This window comes from Caloenas nicobarica, chromosome 3 (assembly GCF_036013445.1).
Source record: "Caloenas nicobarica isolate bCalNic1 chromosome 3, bCalNic1.hap1, whole genome shotgun sequence".
NCBI lineage: Eukaryota > Metazoa > Chordata > Aves > Columbiformes > Columbidae > Caloenas > Caloenas nicobarica.
In genome coordinates, this window is record NC_088247.1 from 47076967 (window position 1) to 47094252 (window position 17286).

The window sequence follows — 17286 nt, forward strand, 5'->3', positions numbered from 1 at the left end:
TGATATGATACTATTTACAACAAAACAAGCTTCATAATATTTTCCATTGTGTGTGCTACAAAAAAAAAATCACATGGGCTCATAAAATATCTATAAACTTCAAAAAAAGTAAGGTAAGGGGTATTTATAAACATTTTCACATCACTTTTGTAATATTTACTTTAACCAGATACCATATTTTTTAGTTTATAGCAAAATATTTCTTTGCTCAGTGAACAAGCTTTGCTACAGAATGAATTCAACCCACCTATAAACCAAATACTAATACTCCGCTTTTCTTAAGTATCTTAAAAAAAAAAAAAAAAAAAGAAGTTAAAACATATTTCAGGCTTTTCCATTCATAAACTCAAATCTAACTGGAACATTTCTACAATCAGTTTCTGGCATGTCTATGTGTAATAATGACTGAAGTACAGAAATATGGTGAGATGTTCAGATTCCACAGTAATGATGACCTCAATATAAAGATCTCAAATAGAAAAACAAACTTGTATTTTAAACAAATCTGACCTAGTCAGCTGAGTACTAACAGGTGCTCAATACCTATGCAATGTTATGGTAAGTGCATGCAAAAAGAATTGAGCTTGGTCACATCTCTTGGCCAAATGATCACTTGCTCTTTGAATGAACTCGGCACAAGTACTTTAGACAGTGAACACTTGAGTTCTCTTTACTGACACAAAATATTTTATATTTAAGAAATGACAGCTTCAAGGCCTAAGGTTACTACACATTCTACTGAGCAGGGTTTTTTTTTTAGTTAAATTTTTACAAATAGGAATAAAATCTTAGTATGCGTTTTCAGAAGCTTCACACTATTTCAGCCCACGCTTTCCTTACTTTTCTGTGAATTCCACCCTATTGCAAAAAGGACCCTGTTAGTCACAGTAGCAAGCTCCACTGCCAGAAGTGACTTATTTTCCATAGCAATCTTAACATAGTTTTCACCTGACTTCAGTCACAAATAAACAACCCAAATCCTTATTCCCTTCTGATATACTGGATCACAATCAGCAAAATCTGCCGTTCAGTACCCTTTGACCAAAAGCACAAAATAGGCTAGTCTCAACAAAAGGTTCCTCTGACCTCAAGAATTTAGAGGCTGATACATGACATGAAAGCACAGGATTGGCTTCTCATTCCTGCCCATGTAACCTACCAGCCCTGGGAAAGCCACTGATGCCAATTTCAGGTAAAGAACTCGCACACAGAAATATAGAGTCAATACACCAGTCAAAACAAGTCATCACGTTCCTCAAAATTATTCTGTATCGGGAATAAGCATTGTTCTAAACCCAAGATGTGGTTTGGAGAATAAGAACTTCAGTTCCTTGATAGAAGCCAACTGCCAAATATAAATATAAATCTACAAACAGGTAGATCTGGTTAACTGGCAACAACATGGGAACGTCTCTCATTTTAACCATTGGTGGTAACATGAGTTCAATGGCTCAAACTGAAGGTCATAGTGTTCCTAAATGTACGTTCTCAGCTCTGGATATTCTTGATATCCACACAGACATCCCAGACAGCTTTTAACTATGGCAAGTTCCTGGGCTTGAAGACAACTAATGGTAAATAAAATCCACAACTTTGAATTTCACTTAAAAATATCTTTTTAAAGGAATGCTAATTTTAACATGTTTACTGAATGACCCTTAAAGATAAGTCATTGTTTTCATTTTTTAAAATTCTTCTCCAAAATAAACGGTTCAAAACCTAAGCCTCACTCCATCCTGGAGTGTTTTGTCATTCATATTACATGTCTTAATTTCAACCTTACAGCTCTCCTTGATGTCATCTTACCAGAGCCGTTCAAAAGAGCTACTGTTTCTTAGTCCAAAATTCCATGATACAACTACACCTATATCAACCCCAGTGAAGTCTGTTCTTGCAGAGTACTTGAGTACCAAAGCATAACTCCAGGCAAGATATCTCAAGTATTCCTCCATTGTGACACGGTCATAAAGTCCATATTCACTGATTGGCTTTAATTACTGCTGTATTTCTTTACATGGTTTTGACACAGGCCAGTTGTTTGATCTCAACATGATCTTTTTGTGGCATAAACATCTCCTGCCTGCATTTAGACATTTGTGACTTAAAGGAGAGGAAGTAAGTTTCTCTGGTACAGTTCTTAGTATGATTAGCTTCCCTGGATTATATTCCAGCAGAGCCTCAGCTTTCTCTATCCTCAAAATGGAAGTAGATTAACATGCAACATTATAATCTATATTAAGTATCATTAAATTTGAGATAAAATAAAATACTTGGCATCACTCCTATTCATCCTTTTCTTCTCCATGCAATTTTTTCTCTCTCATTATTTCCTGGTATCTTCTACCTCAAGTCTATCCTCAGGTTAGATAGCAACATTTCTGAAACAACAAAAAATGCGGATTAAACTCATCACCATGAGTGAAAGTTTATTACACTTTGGAGAAGTTTATGAGAACTTGGGTTACATTTCTAATCTCATAGTTGCCAGAAGATATGTAAACAAACTGGAAAACTTTTTTCTATTCAATTGAAAAAGTTTTAAGAAAAAGCAAATTTGGCCTCAAACACCAGTAAGTCCAGGTTGCCTGAGCAGAATATTTTTAACAATTCTCCATGCAGTTTAAAAGAGTTCATACTGACAGTAATGGCATCTGAGACAATCAAGGGTATTTTTTTCCTTCTGTAAAAGAGTTCATGCAGCTCAATGGAAAAGCAGAGTATGTAAACGAGAGCTTTACTTAAAGTTCTTTTTTAAAATTTAATTTTATTGTTATTCTTACATATTTAATAGAAGACTTTTAATGAGGTTGTTTAATGAGTGTCCCAAACTAATTTATGACAGAACCCTAAAATACTTTTCTTAAACATCTAACATTTTAACAGTTAAAAGGTTTAAGACCACCTTACAGGGACTGAGACTGAAATGTTTCCCATCAGACACCTAGCTTCAGGCAGGAAGAAAAATGAAATTTTAAAAGGTGAAACTCCCAGGAAATATTCTTATACCCTTCTTCCTCAGCATCACTGCCTTTGCCTCAGCTCTGAACTGGCGATAAGCCTGTGTTAGCTTATAAAAGACCAGGGTTAGCAACTGAAGCTTATAAAACAATTTTCTGCAATAGCTTTAAGTTCGGCTACACACATGTGAACCAAGTGGCAAAGTTCAAGGCAAGTCGTGCTGCTGTTCCATGTAACAAGCAAGCAGACAATGCACTTTTATATACAAGGACCATGCAAGGTGTGCATTAAAAGATAAGCTCTAGAATGCATGACAAATTGAGCTCAACTCATCCATGATGTGTTTGCCATCGTTGAAAGAGAGCTAAATCACTTTTAAGAGTTGTGTAGCTTTTTTAAACAGCAGGCATCTTGACTTACAATAAGTTAACCCTTTCATGCACCAGGCCCTTCATTAGAACTGAGGTTTCCTTTCCCCCTAAACTGTATAAAACAGACTTTCAGAAATTAAGACTCTCTCTGTATACAGCTAGGGAGTTAAATGCAATCAATATGGTTCTTGAAAGAAAGAAAAAAAAAGAAACTTTTGATAAAGATTTTTCTCTATGAAGATTGGTATTAAGCAAATCAATTTGCTGTAAAGGACCTCTTGTTGCTAATAGTTTGTGAGAACTTTTATATTGTTTTCAAAGTACTGTTACGCCAAACAATTAACTAGCAAATTCTTTACACAATCATATTATATATTCCCTATGCATATGCACATTCGTACGCTTTTAAAGTTTTTTAATGGCATTCTTGAACTTTCAACCTCTGCTTTACTTCAAGTTACTATAATTCACATCATGCCTGCAAATATTCTTTGATTCTAATGGCCGTCCATCTTTTATAATGAACTTTTCAGCTAATCAAATGATGAACTATTCCTAGCAAGGCAAAACAAAGAAGGATTCTGTTGCTGCAAAACCATTGTCAAAACAGAAAAGACCAGCAAGTTTACTTGTTTTCATCCATCCATAATGCTAATTGTTAGTTTATCTGCCCAGTTTCATAAATCAAATTCAAAAGTGGACATTCAGACATAACTACAATTTAAAAACATTTGCCTGAAAAGTGATAAGCAATATATAAAGGTCAGAGGCTTAATGGTTGCTGTTTCATGTTTTGTATCTTTCCGCATCTAACTGGAGAAAAATAAACTGGTTTTGCCTTTTTAAAATGCTACTTCCAGCAATATTATTGTGGTATTTAACAAAGTAAACTCCACAAGCAAACTAAACATGAAAATGGAGACGAGCTTTTCAATTAACCCCCAAAGCATGGACAGTTTCGTTGCATGTCTGACAAATTCTTCAACCTCTGCTGAGCTGATCAGTAAAAACTTGGCTAATTGAATCCATCTCTGTGAAAAACCACAGGCTCAAGTCCGTACCACATACATCAAGCTGAAGGATTTCTGCTTCAGCCATGGCGGTAATAGTCAGTGGGGTCAGGTCAAAGAGGGTTAAAGTGAGTCAGGATATAGCCAAAGGAATACATCAAACACCAATTTTAAAAGGGCAATTAATCTTAGACAGAAATGCTTCCTGGGGAATGAGATCTCAATCTTAAGAGCACACTACATGATGTAGCAGTAAAAATGTACATATACAAGCTTAGAGAGCTTTCATCCTGTGATCACAAACAGAAGGGGAGTGCTGTTTATCAGAGAAATACAAACCCTTGCTAAAATACTTACATTACCTTCTTCTGGGCCCTTACTCAATGAAAAATAAATTCTTTAATGAGCAGGCAATAGAGTTCGCATACATGAAATATATTTTTCTGTACACGTACTGTAAGTTCCTTTGAATAGCTAGTAGATTAAAGTATTTAGAGATTGCTACCACAATAAAATTAAAGAATTTAGTCTTGAAAAATTCAAGGAAGAATGGATAAAGGAGTAATGGAATAGTGGAAGGGTGCTTTACACAGTGCAGTAACTTCAAAAAAAATTTTTAAAAAAATTCCACAAAACAACTACCTGTTCAGAGTTAAGATTGGAAGTGAATTTTCATCCAAACTTTATTTTCATTTTTCCATTCAAAAATGTGAAGGGATCTTCAAAGCTGATAGATTGTCATATAATCTTTAGTTTTAAAGAGTTTGACTACTAACTTAAGTAACTTTTATTTTAGAGTTCAGGAAGTATTTTTCCACTTTAAAGCAGAAAAGTAGATCCATAAAACTTAGAACATGTACATACAGCATTTGCAAGCAGAATTTGCAAAGTTAGTATCATTCATTAGTTAGTAATGGTACTAGGAATCATTAGCTGCAGGTACATAGCTCTGACATGACTTACAACTAATTTTGCTGCATTCGTTTGCAATTTTAAAGAGAGCTGGCTCTACGACCACCCTTCCATCTGAGGATACCGACGCCAACATCACAAGCAGCAGAATGGCACCTATTTGTGTATCTGGTCCATACATCTGGCTTTGTTGCTTAAATTGCCACTGAGTAACAGTTTTCATTAAGATACTGGACTTAGTGAAGTTTCCCAAAGCGTAAACACCGGCTGTGATTTGCCATGGTGAGTGTGGTGATGATACCATCAGGAAAAAGGGCAAGGAGCACAGGAGGCATTCAAACCGTCAGTGACCATAGCGCCTCTGTGCACATGCCAAGCCACTGCAGAAGACTTTGGCTTTGACATAAGGAAAAGCTTTACTTCTATTTTCTTACAAATATCCTCCAGATTGCTACAGGTGCCAAATAAGATAGGAAGTAAAATTTATCCACTGAAGGTGAAGTTATCAAAAATCTCTGATTAGCATGAGGTATTCAAGGACACAACTAATGTTAACGAGTGCTGCTGAATCCTTAGAGAAGAGCAGGACGTGGTAAATAGCATTTATTAGTGGATTATTCTGCTTTACATGAGTGGTAAAGTTGCTGCTTTTCTCCTAACTATTTTTTGTAGGTCCTTTAGTTTTGCAGGTTCTCTTCTTTCTAGCCCTACAAGATGTTTATCTCCTGGGAAAATTAGGTTATACCTATACACACCAAGGCAGAACAGAACAAGAGTGCAAGAGAGAAGCACTCTTGACTCCCTGTAAAGACACAGTACGTATACCTAATTTAAAGGTATAGATGGAGCTCATAAAATGGACCAGAAGCGACTCTTTGGACCTCAGGGCAAGTGCCAGAGAACAGCTCATGCCTAAATTATCTCTCCCTCCATATTGCTTATTGAGAATAACCCTCAGGCTGTTAAGTCACGAACAGTGCTCTAGCTTTTTGGGAGAGTATTAATCGGCCCAGACCAAGATTATGCCAGAGAACTGCTAACAGCCATACAGCACAAACAATTCTAGCCCTCTTTTGTTTACTAGTATAAATAAAAACACTGACACCACAATCTCTAAATCCGGTTGTGCACTGCATCATCCCGGTTGAGAACTTCACATTGCAAGTCCTCACAGAAGTTTATTGCTGTGACCTGAAAGCTTTGGTAGAACCACTAAAATCTCCAGTTACACTTGCACCAGTTACAGCACTAGAGGCAGCAGTGATTATACAGCATATGAACATTAACAAGATGATGACCCCTATTGAAAAAAACAAACAAATTGGAGCACACTCACATTTTCTATGAAACTAACCATAAAAAAAACCATCCTGTAAGTCTATACAGTGTGTACTTTATCTGTTGCTGTCATACTTGTTTCTGTGAGCAAGGATAGGAGAAATTATAAGAAAGCTGTGTTGTGGTGTTTTGTTGTTGTTGTTTGGTTTTTGTTTGTTTGTTTTCTGTGAAGTTTTTGATGGCTTAGTCACATCGAGTGACATCTGTGGTCTCTTTGGGGTGAGACAGACCAATTTAGACCTGGATTCAAAAAAGTCCAATTTTTAACTCTGCTACTGACCTCAGTGTGACCAGCTGGAAGTCACATCACCCCTGTGCCTCTAATTTCTCCTTCCTTTTTGTCTCCCTTCACTCATCTTTTGTCTAACTGATACATTCTGTGGGAACACACTGCAACGTCCATACAGTGCATAAAGAACCTGAGGTTTCCTCCTAAAAACAAAAAATATTCCTTTAAAAACTGAAAACTGACCACAACAAAAACCATTTTGTCAAGATGCTTTGATTCCAACAGTTTTCTTAAAACTCATATGCATGGTAGACTACTGACAGAAAACTTGCCCAATTTCTCATAATTTTCCACAATCTTTTCTTGACTGCCTGGAGTTTCAGATCCATAGCATTTCATCAGGGATTTGGGGGTAGGATGCTGATGCTCCCAGGAACTGCAGCTCTACTGCAGCCCATGAAGCAGACTGATCTAGGATGAAAAATCCCACCTCTCCTCTGCAGAGAACTTCAGAAGTGCTCGCTTGTGATTTCCAAACAGAATAAGCTAAATTTTGAAAAAGTTATTTTGCTCTACGGAGGTTTTACTTTCTCCATTTAATACTACTGCTGTTAATAATGGACTTAAAAATTTGTTGTGCCTGAATAAAGTCATTGGCCCTCTGACAAATTCAAAGAGAATAGTCTGGAGTCTGATACTAATAAAACTTATTGGGTGGCCAACAGAACAGATTTAGCTGAAGCTGAACAAATTTCTTGTCCAAGAAACAGGATTATTTCCCTATTTGCTCTACCTCTTCCTATATTCTGTCCTTCAGAATGCACATGCACGTGCGTGCCCAGAAGCCATTTTCTAGTCATGAAGAAAAGCACATTACTCTTGTGGTGTTAGGAAAGTTGCTGGATGGAAGAGGAGAGACTAGACTAGAATATTTCAGTTGGAAGGGGCCTACAATGATCATCTAGTTCAACTGCCTGACCAATTCAGGGCTGACCAAAAGTTAAAGCATGTTGTTAAGGGGATTGTCCAAATGCCTCTTAAACACTGACAGGCTTGGGGCATCGACCACCTCTCTAGGAAGCCTGTCCCAGTGTTTGGCCACCCTCTCAGGAAAGAAATGCTTCCCAATGTCCAGTCTAAACCTCCCCAGGCACAGCTTTGAGCCATTCCCATATGTCCTGTCACTGCATCCCAAGGAGAAGAGCTCAGCACCTTCCTCCCCATATCCCCTCCCCAGGAAGCTGCAGAGAGCCACGAGGTCGCCCCTCAGCCTCCTTCTCTCCAAACAACACAAACCCAGTTTCCTCAGCTGCTCCTCACAGGCCATACCTTCCAGCCCCTTCACCAGCTTCACTGCCCTCCTCTGGACAAATTCAAGGACGTTCACATCCTTCTTAAATTGTGGGGCCCAGAACTGCACGCAGTACCAATGCTAAACACAGTGGGGTAATCACCTCTTTTGGCTAGCTGGTCATACTGTGTTTGCATCCCAGGATGCAGGTTGCCCTCCTGGCTGCCAGGGCACATGCCCACTCCTATTGAGCACCCCCGGATCCCTTTCTTTCTGCAGGGCTGTTCACCAGCCACTCCTCTCCCAATTCATACTTGCACCTGACGTTACCGCATCCCAGGTGCTGAGGTCCAGCATTTGGACTCGTTACACTTCATCCATCTGCTCCTAGGAAAAGGGGAGAGGGCTCGTAAGCTACCAAACGGATAATCCTTGTGGAGTTGATTGAGGTAGACCTGGAGTAATCCTTCAAACGAAGCTGTGCTTGCCGTTTCCTGAGAAATTCTATGCAGAAAGATCACAACTAGCCCCATATCTCCACCTGTTTTTTTTTCTTTTCTTCTGAGAGCAAGTAAGCCAGAACATTCTGCACACACAGAAGCCTCCTCTGATTATACAAAGAGCTTGCTTAGAAAAGAAGGCTAATAAGAAGCCATATAAACAGCACAGCTGCCACACTATTAACTCTCAGATTATTTGCACCTTTCTGTGTAGTCAAGACAAATCAATTTTATATTAATTAATTCTGTAGTCATGACTATTAATTCTATAATTTCAAGCTAACCTCTCGACTTCCACCCCTTTTGATCCAAAAGAACCAATAAATCAAAAGGCATGCAATTTTAACACAGAAAAAAAAATAATCTTTCCACTTCGACTTAAAAAAAAATGCAACTGGGGCAGATAGGTGTGTGTGGGTGTAAAAAAAAAAAAATAAAACCAAGAAGTTGGAAATCTGACAGATGAAAGGCAGATGCAGGAGGACAATCCAAGCAGATGACTTGGTTAGGAAAAGATAACAGGCACAAACAATGATTCACACCAGAAAGGAGACGTACATGATGACCTCCTCTAACATGGAGAGAGCACCATCGAGGCAAGGACACAAGGAGCGCAGAATGGCTTAAGCAGTGGTCTGAAGCTCAGGTCTGACCTGCACGATTACTCTCACAGCAGAGGAGACAGTAGACCAGAATTCCTATCACTGGTGAGCTTTTAGTCATCTTTTAGTATGCCTACACACTACAAGACCTGTAACCGTTTCCAATACTGCCGTATCCATTCGAGACGAAAGTGTGGCTAATAAACTGGCTAAAACTGATGAGGGCTAGTTGTATTTCTGAAGTCAGGTAGCCTGGAAAAGCATTTCAACACTGTATCTGCACAGCACTGACCAGCAGAGACCATCCTACAGAGCACACAAGCAGTCAGATGTATTCCACTAGCCTGACATGGGGAGCAAAAGCATCCTAAGCCCGCTCACCACCGGAGCAGCCAGGACTGAGACGGTGCTGTGCTGCTCCTCTCCTTGCAGCTCCCACAGTAAACCCCAGGCTCAGCTAGCTCTGACCTCAAACAGAGCAAACCCAGTTATGTCAATCCAACGATATTCACACTGCATACATTTACCTCTTTCTATTGCACTGTTTGTGACTTGCATCAAAATTAGAGGCCTACACTGCAAATCTAATCTAAATTCAATTTTCTGTTTGACTAATTTACTGGAAGTCAATGCTTGGAAAACTGAGGGAGAACAAAACCAATTAATATGTAGTCTCTCATACAAGATACATTAAAAAAAGATGAGAGTTAATTGAAAACAGTTGATCCCTAATTTTACAAAATCATTCAGTACAGTGAGTCTTAAGAGAAAAATCCTGGAAGTCTTTTTGATCCTTGTTTTATTTCAAAGAACTAATGACACTGATGTAGAAAGAGGTCAGTTCACACAGCTTTTCTGAATGAAAAACAATGCTGTGAAAACTCGGATTGATTGATTGCCTACTGTTTGCATCATTATGTTCAAATGTTTACCATTTGAGTCTTCAAGGAAGCATGAGACAAAAATCAAAACAAGTTTTATGAAGACTTCAACAGCACTGGCAAATTAAAATTGTATCCAGAACTGTTTAGACATGATACCAGTGGAAGAAAACTGTTTCCTTCTGCATTACACAATTTTTATCTTTGCATTATGCACAATGTCTTAAATTTCTGGTGTGGAAGAGGAAAGAAGTCTTTCCCTCTTCCCGGAATAACTCTGTTTTCTATCATTTTAACCCTTTGCCTCTTCAAAGCATTCTGTAGAACTCATTGCTTCCTCTTGCAGTTGTCGATCTGTAGTTATGCAAGATCATACTGTTTTCAGCCCCTTCTAATAAGATGAGTCACCATTTCTAAATTAACTGTTTACAATATTAGGAAGTTCTCTTACAGGAACCTCATAAATGTCTACTAAACTTTTTTTTTTTTAATTGCTGTGAATTATTCACTTTTTTTTCAAATTTGATAAAACTCTGAAGTTCAGAACTGATATCACCACTGCTGGAAACACAGGCCTCTTAATTTGCAACAGGAACACTTATCATCAGACGCATAAAACCATGGGGAAATGCAGCATAACCCCTCTAGCAGCAACGGATAGATAACAATTTTATTTACCTGTCATAAATGACATCATTGCTGTAAACAGGTAGCCTAATCTACCTAATCTCAGTAAGACAGAGGTTATTAGACAGTAGGCAAAAATAGCCATAGTACTCCTTCAGGCACAGATAATTTAGTGATTCAGCAGTTTTGGGAAGAATACCCATAAGTAATGTGTTCTACCATATCAGCTACATGACCTTATGCTATATTTGCAGGCAACAACATGGTCTTACATCTTCTCTTCCTTACCTATATACAAACTATAACTATGCAGTAAAGAGACCACAGGCAATATCAAGATTCATTTTCGCCTGTTCCTCCATAATACAAGAAATCTTCTCACAAAGAGGAATAACTTTCAAGTTATTTAAAAGACCACCTAATTTTCCGGAACTAGAACTACTGCTGACAATTCCACTTTACCACACAAGAACTATCCAATTAAAGGATCAACTTTTGTCTGTGCAAGTGGCATCCACAAGCATAGGAAAAAAGATCAGACAATGAGTTTACAAGCTGTAGCATGAATAATCAGAATAATCTGATTCTAACCATGGAGTCCTCATGAATGGATGTTTTATATTACAATAAAAAAGACATCTGTCATGAGCTTAGATTCAAAACTACATGATGGACAGTCTATGAGAAGTAAAACTAGGACTTTAGACTGTTGGCTGGAAAGGATCTTTGTACAATTTCAGGAGTGTGCACGAAAAGGGGGACACTGGACAATTTTAGTCCCTTTACTTCCTTGAGTAACCAGGATCTTAGTCTTCTTGGAGAAGAAAGAAAACCAAGACATCTAAACTGGGAAATGGAAGAATGTTGATAGACAGACATGGTCCCTATGTATCTAAATATTTTAGATCTTCATATTCAATGGTAAAAAAAAAACTGTTGGAAAACTCAAGGAAAGTGAAGTATAGATAATGCAACACCACAGAAAGAGGGGGGAAAAGAGGGGGGAAAAGAGGGGGGAAAAGAGGGGGGAAAAGAGGGGGGAAAAGAGGGGGGAAAAGAGGGGGGAAAAGAGGGGGGAAAAGAGGGGGGAAAAGAGGGGGGAAAAGAGGGGGGAAAAGAGGGGGGAAAAGAGGGGGGAAAAGAGGGGGGAAAAGAGGGGGGAAAAGAGGGGGGAAAAGAGGGGGGAAAAGAGGGGGGAAAAGAGGGGGGAAAAGAGGGGGGAAAAGAGGGGGGAAAAGACTACTTCCCTTAAGATCTCGATCTGTTTCTATTAGGCAATCAGCTAAGGTTTGAAAAACTACAAAAATATTTATACAAATTATGCTGAGCTTAGTCAAAGAAGTAGTAGAGCCAATTTTAAGGCATGCAAAACCAGATATTAAGAGTAACAAAGGACAGCAAGAGTTACGTATGATTAGAATAGAGGTACTGAAGGAACATGAGGCAGGAAAAAGAAACAAACAGCTGTAGAGCCATTGACATGAAATAACGTAAGATGGGTCAACACAAGTTGAAAAAAGAACTGAAGAATAAGTGCCACTCTTCTGTGACGCTGGGATCAAGATCAGAAATAATTAAGCATTGCCCAAAACCTAAATGACCAGCTTGCCTTGGTTTTAAGTATGAACAACTAGGGAGAAACAAATGTAAAACCAAAACCAAGCACAGCCCCCTAACAGGGTATGAGCACGACTGAGAACTAAACACAGTTTAGTGTGCTCAAATTGCAGAACTTGCGAAGTTTTACTTTAAAAGACTGAAAACTGAAATTGCACATATTACAGTCAGGATTCCCAATAACCCCATGAAGTCAGGAATAGTAGTCCATGAACAGCAAGCTAAGCATTATCTATACAACCACAGAACTCCCAAGTTCAATTTCAACTGTATGCAGCCTTCAGAGGAATTTAAATAGACACTAATTATCAAAATATAGTAAATTAAAAAAAAATGTACTAACACACAGTATAGGTTTACTTATCGTAAAATTTCAGACTGAGGTCTTTCATTTATGAACTGCTGTGTAACTGATAAATTACAATTTATTATTGCAATAACTAAAAAATAAATAATTGCATGCCTTAAAGAGCGATCACAGTAGGCTGCAATACAGAGGAAGAGATTACTGGATTAGTTTGTGATGGAGAATATTAATTTTAATATCTATTAAACATGACAAATATGATTTCACTGATTCCCAAGCTTCATGTCAACACAGGAAGAGCAGAACAAAGGATAAAAAAAACTGAAAGAAATTAAATGCATCAATATTAAATGCAAGGTGATGCACCTTCTGTGATGACTTGGTCTTGCTATTTCTGTTGCCACATAACCACAACCGCTGCCTGTGAAGCAGCTAAATAGAAACCAAGGAAAAAGAAAAAATACTCAGTGCATGAGAAAATACCGAATTTAACATATTTGCTGTCTAAATACTCATTTAGACAGAAAAATTAGAGAGGGTTATATTAGATCAGTTCTAATCTAGTTTTCCGGGAGAAACTACTGTACAGTACTGCAGTAGGAGTACTGTAAGGTGAAAAAAGAGCATCTTCTCTGAAGTTCTTTCCAACCCAAACTATCCTATGATCCTGTGAACATTTTCTTATTCTTAAAGACATTTGCTACTGACAAAGGTAGCCACTCTCCTTATTGTTCTAGAGGAACAGAGTATCCTTTACAGTCAAGGTAATTAATGTAATTGCCACAAGTTTTAAGAACTACACTGGCTTCTCAGTTTTTTATTTTTTAGAGCACTTCCAACAACAGAAGCCTTGAATAAATAGTTTCATAAGCTAATTTAAATAAAACACAGTATCTAAACAGCTACCCACAGTCCATAACAGTCCAAAGCAACATTGGCACAGTATTTTTGCGAAGACTGTTTTCACTATCAGTTTAATGTCACTATTCAACCTGTTCTACTTCTGACAATGTTCTTTACATTCTGTTTTCAACAACTACTAATCAACATATATATTAAATCCACATACATATAAATACATTTTTCATTGAAATATTTTTTCTCAGCACAGTTAAAAGAGAGACTTAATTATATCCACGTTTCCTAAAGCAAAGGCATATAGACACTGTGGGTGGTTCTTTAAACCCTTCCCTCCCTCTCCTTGTGGTGGTCCCTAAGTATCTGGCAACAGGAACAGCTCACATCGATGGCTACAAATGCCGGGTCTGAAAATCATATATTTGCAGTGTTCCCACGGCACAAAGCTCAGTTACGGATATCACCACAGACAAGCAATCACCACAATTACCATGAAGCTTCCAGTTGAATGAAAAGTCATTGGAAAAGAGAAAAGCATAGAGGAAAAAGGGAAAAGAAAAAAGGTCAGCAGATGGAGAAAAACAGAAAGAGAAGCTCATCTTGATTGTGTTGCACTGACAAAACTTTGCAGCTAATGTCACCGATCCATTAATTCACTAAAGGGGGGGGTTAAAAAAGAGTCTTGAAAAAATATCTAAATTACTTCTTGAAAACAAGAGTTAAAAAGGTTGAAAACAACTTGCTTCATCAATGTCTATTATGTCTTTAAGCATGTCTTTGATGAGATACTACTCTTTTCTCCTTTGTTCAGAAAAATTAAGTAGATAATAGAATCATACAATCATTTGGGCTGGAAAAGACCTTTAAGATCATTGAGTCCAACCGGTAACCTGACATAGTAAAGTCCACCTCTAAACCATGTCCCTAAGAACCTCATCTAGGTGTGTCTTTTAAACACCTCCAGGGATGCGTTTCTCCAAATAGGTCTCCAGACCATCCACATCACTTTACCAGCAGGACTTGTACTCCCGTTCTTCCACAGATGCCTTGGACAATCTCAGTGTATGATCCACATGCAGTATGCTTCTTTTTCTCTCTCATCCTTTTATAATCTTCTATCCCAATTACTCTGTTCAGGTGTTCACATTTTCTATGTCAGTTTTTGGCTTTTGCCGCAATCTCTTTCATCCTGCCTCATTGTTTATATGTCACTCTTCCCATGCCATTTCATGACTCTCAGATCTGCCATTTTATTCCAAATTACTTGTTTGGTCATTTTGCTTCCCCCTGCAGTGGCTCTATGTATCAGTCTACTCCCATACCTCCTCCAGAGTTGATGTTATTTCCTGCATTTAGCTCAGACATCTTTCCTTCTGTTACCTACCAGCAGAAGGGGAAAACACTCCAAATATAAGAGAAACAACTGAACACCACAACCATACAAAGCTGCATTACGGAAGAAATTCTGCTGAATCCTAGACGGTTCACACCCATGTGAGGAATCAAATTTATTAAATTTATTAAACTAAGTTTGCAAGTTGCTCAGTAGAATCTTAAGGATTAAAACGAGGCCAAATTTAAGCAGATTTATACAGGGACAAGTATATTCCAATACAAGGAGACCCTTCTGTAAAATTTCAAATCACTCCTCCTAAGTGTAAGGATAGTACCTATTCTGGTTTCTTCCAAATAATATTTCTTTTGCCTCCATCGAGTAAACAGTATTTTTAAGTCTTCTTCATTTAATTTGTGCTCTTGACTGCCTTCCAAGTAAAAATACATCATCCTTACCTCTTTTTTTTAAAATTCACTTTGCTCCTTTTCACTAGCATCTGTAGGCTCCTCACACTCAAGTACTTAAAGATGATTAAACTTGCTTGTGCTAACATTCAAGTATCTATTTGTATCTTGCTTTATCTTTTGGACAATTATTTGAAAGCATTACCTAAAATTATGCTCTAAAATTTATAGTAGCTTTAGGAAAAAAATGGACCCATGGCTAGCAACATTCCATATTTTTCTTACATTTTGTTATTTTTAGAAATTGTTTCCACGTGTTAACAAGTATTAAACAGAGGTAAAAACATCATTTGAGATGTCAATTGATTTCCAAGATCACCATACTTAAAAACATCCATGACAACTATTTGCTCCTGAATTATACAACTTCTGTGTACAACATCATCTTACAGATTTTCACACTGATTTCAAATTTAGTGCTTTACTGTCAAAAGGTGCTGACACTACACCAGTAAACTCTGCGCCAACACCTTCTCTAGAATATCAGACATTTTGCAAAACAAATTGTGATTTATCGACTGGAAAAAAAAAAAGGTTACCCATTTACATATACTGGTAAGACAACAAGAACAAGATGAAAAACATTTCACATTAAATAATTTTGATCTTAACTTGCAGAGTATGTAACACTTACATTTATCCCACCTAAAAAGTATATCCAGGTTCCAACAGTTCTAACTGTTGAGGCTAAAATAACATCCAGAAATGCTTAGTTTTCTGAATAAGTGCTGATCAACAAATGCTATTGTACGAAATAATCTAATGCTACATGAACTAACTGGTCTCTTGTCATGGAGTATGACTTAATAACCATGCATAAACTATTACATACTCAGAACAATCTCTTCCTTTTCTGGTATATTTTTAAAAGGTTGGGCTTCAACAGGGAAAAAAGTGTTCTGAAAACATGTTCAATTTTTATCAGTTTCGGAGTTTTACATATGAAAAGTTTGTGTAATATAAAATTACATGTAACTTAAAACTTCTTTGGACTTTAAGAATATTTTTTAAAGATGTAGAAAATAACATATGAATGTTTTTATTAAGAACAGCATGGTGGTAAAGGAGTACACAAATTCAGAGATTACTTTCTCAGTAGTGCCCAAGGACTCAATCTTACCCTCTCCAAATGCTGCAGGTGATGTACAACAGGCACCCGAAAGGGGCAGGAAGGAATGAAATCTGAACCTCTGTTACAGAGACATAGTTCTGCCCCCAAAATCCCCATATTAAAAGACAAACAAACAATAAATCAACAGCAAAAGTTATCTTATTGGACAGAAGTTATTTCTACAGTACCTTCAGGGGCGATTGCACTAGGACACACATCTTTTAGCAGATCTCCCAAAGTATGCAACTGTCCTCCTGAAGCAATTGGTCGAAATAGCTTCTGTATAAAAGGTCTCTCTGTTGTTGCCTGTTTTAATAACAAAATTAGCAAAAACAAAAGTTTAAGGACCACGCAAATATGTAGTATTACTACTTGATACAGGCAGAAGATAGGACAGAACAAGAGCTTGCAGCAGAAGAAATGTCTGACATTTCCATGGTAGTTTTGGTTTTATGTCATGGATATAAAAGTGCTGGGTTTTTTTAATTAAAAAAAAAACCTGTTATGGGAATGAGTCTACTTGAAGAAAACATTTCAATATATTCTTAATTTAAGTAAAACAAGCAGTGAGCACAAACTTAAGAGCTCAACATATGCCTATACGTTTTGCCAAGTCAAAGCAATACTGTAACAAATATGCAATACTTTCTGCAGTAGTCTATCTTCCTCTTTTAGAAACACATTAAGCACTCCTAATGGCAAACAAGTACCCTTACAGCTCAAGCCAGGTGAATTTTTTTCCAGTAGATTTTATGTTGGAAAATTAAAACTGTTTCAGCTGCAAGAAAGAGTATGATTAAAGAAAAAAAAAGAAGTGGTGTGCTCTGACAGGCAACCTAGAGTCTTCTGCCTACTTAAGGAATTAGATGTCAAG

The 17286-nt window shown here is 37.5% G+C and overlaps 1 protein-coding gene across 2 annotated transcripts in view; it reads right to left on the reverse strand.

The window, feature by feature from the left end:
• Positions 1-17286, reverse strand: part of ATG5 (autophagy related 5) — a 78971-nt gene that overhangs the window by 8319 nt on the left and 53366 nt on the right. For both annotated transcript variants that reach the window (XM_065631632.1, XM_065631633.1), the window contains exon 7: positions 16601-16718. In XM_065631632.1, coding sequence (XP_065487704.1) covers positions 16601-16718 — 118 coding nt within the window. The remainder of the gene's footprint in view (positions 1-16600; positions 16719-17286) is intronic.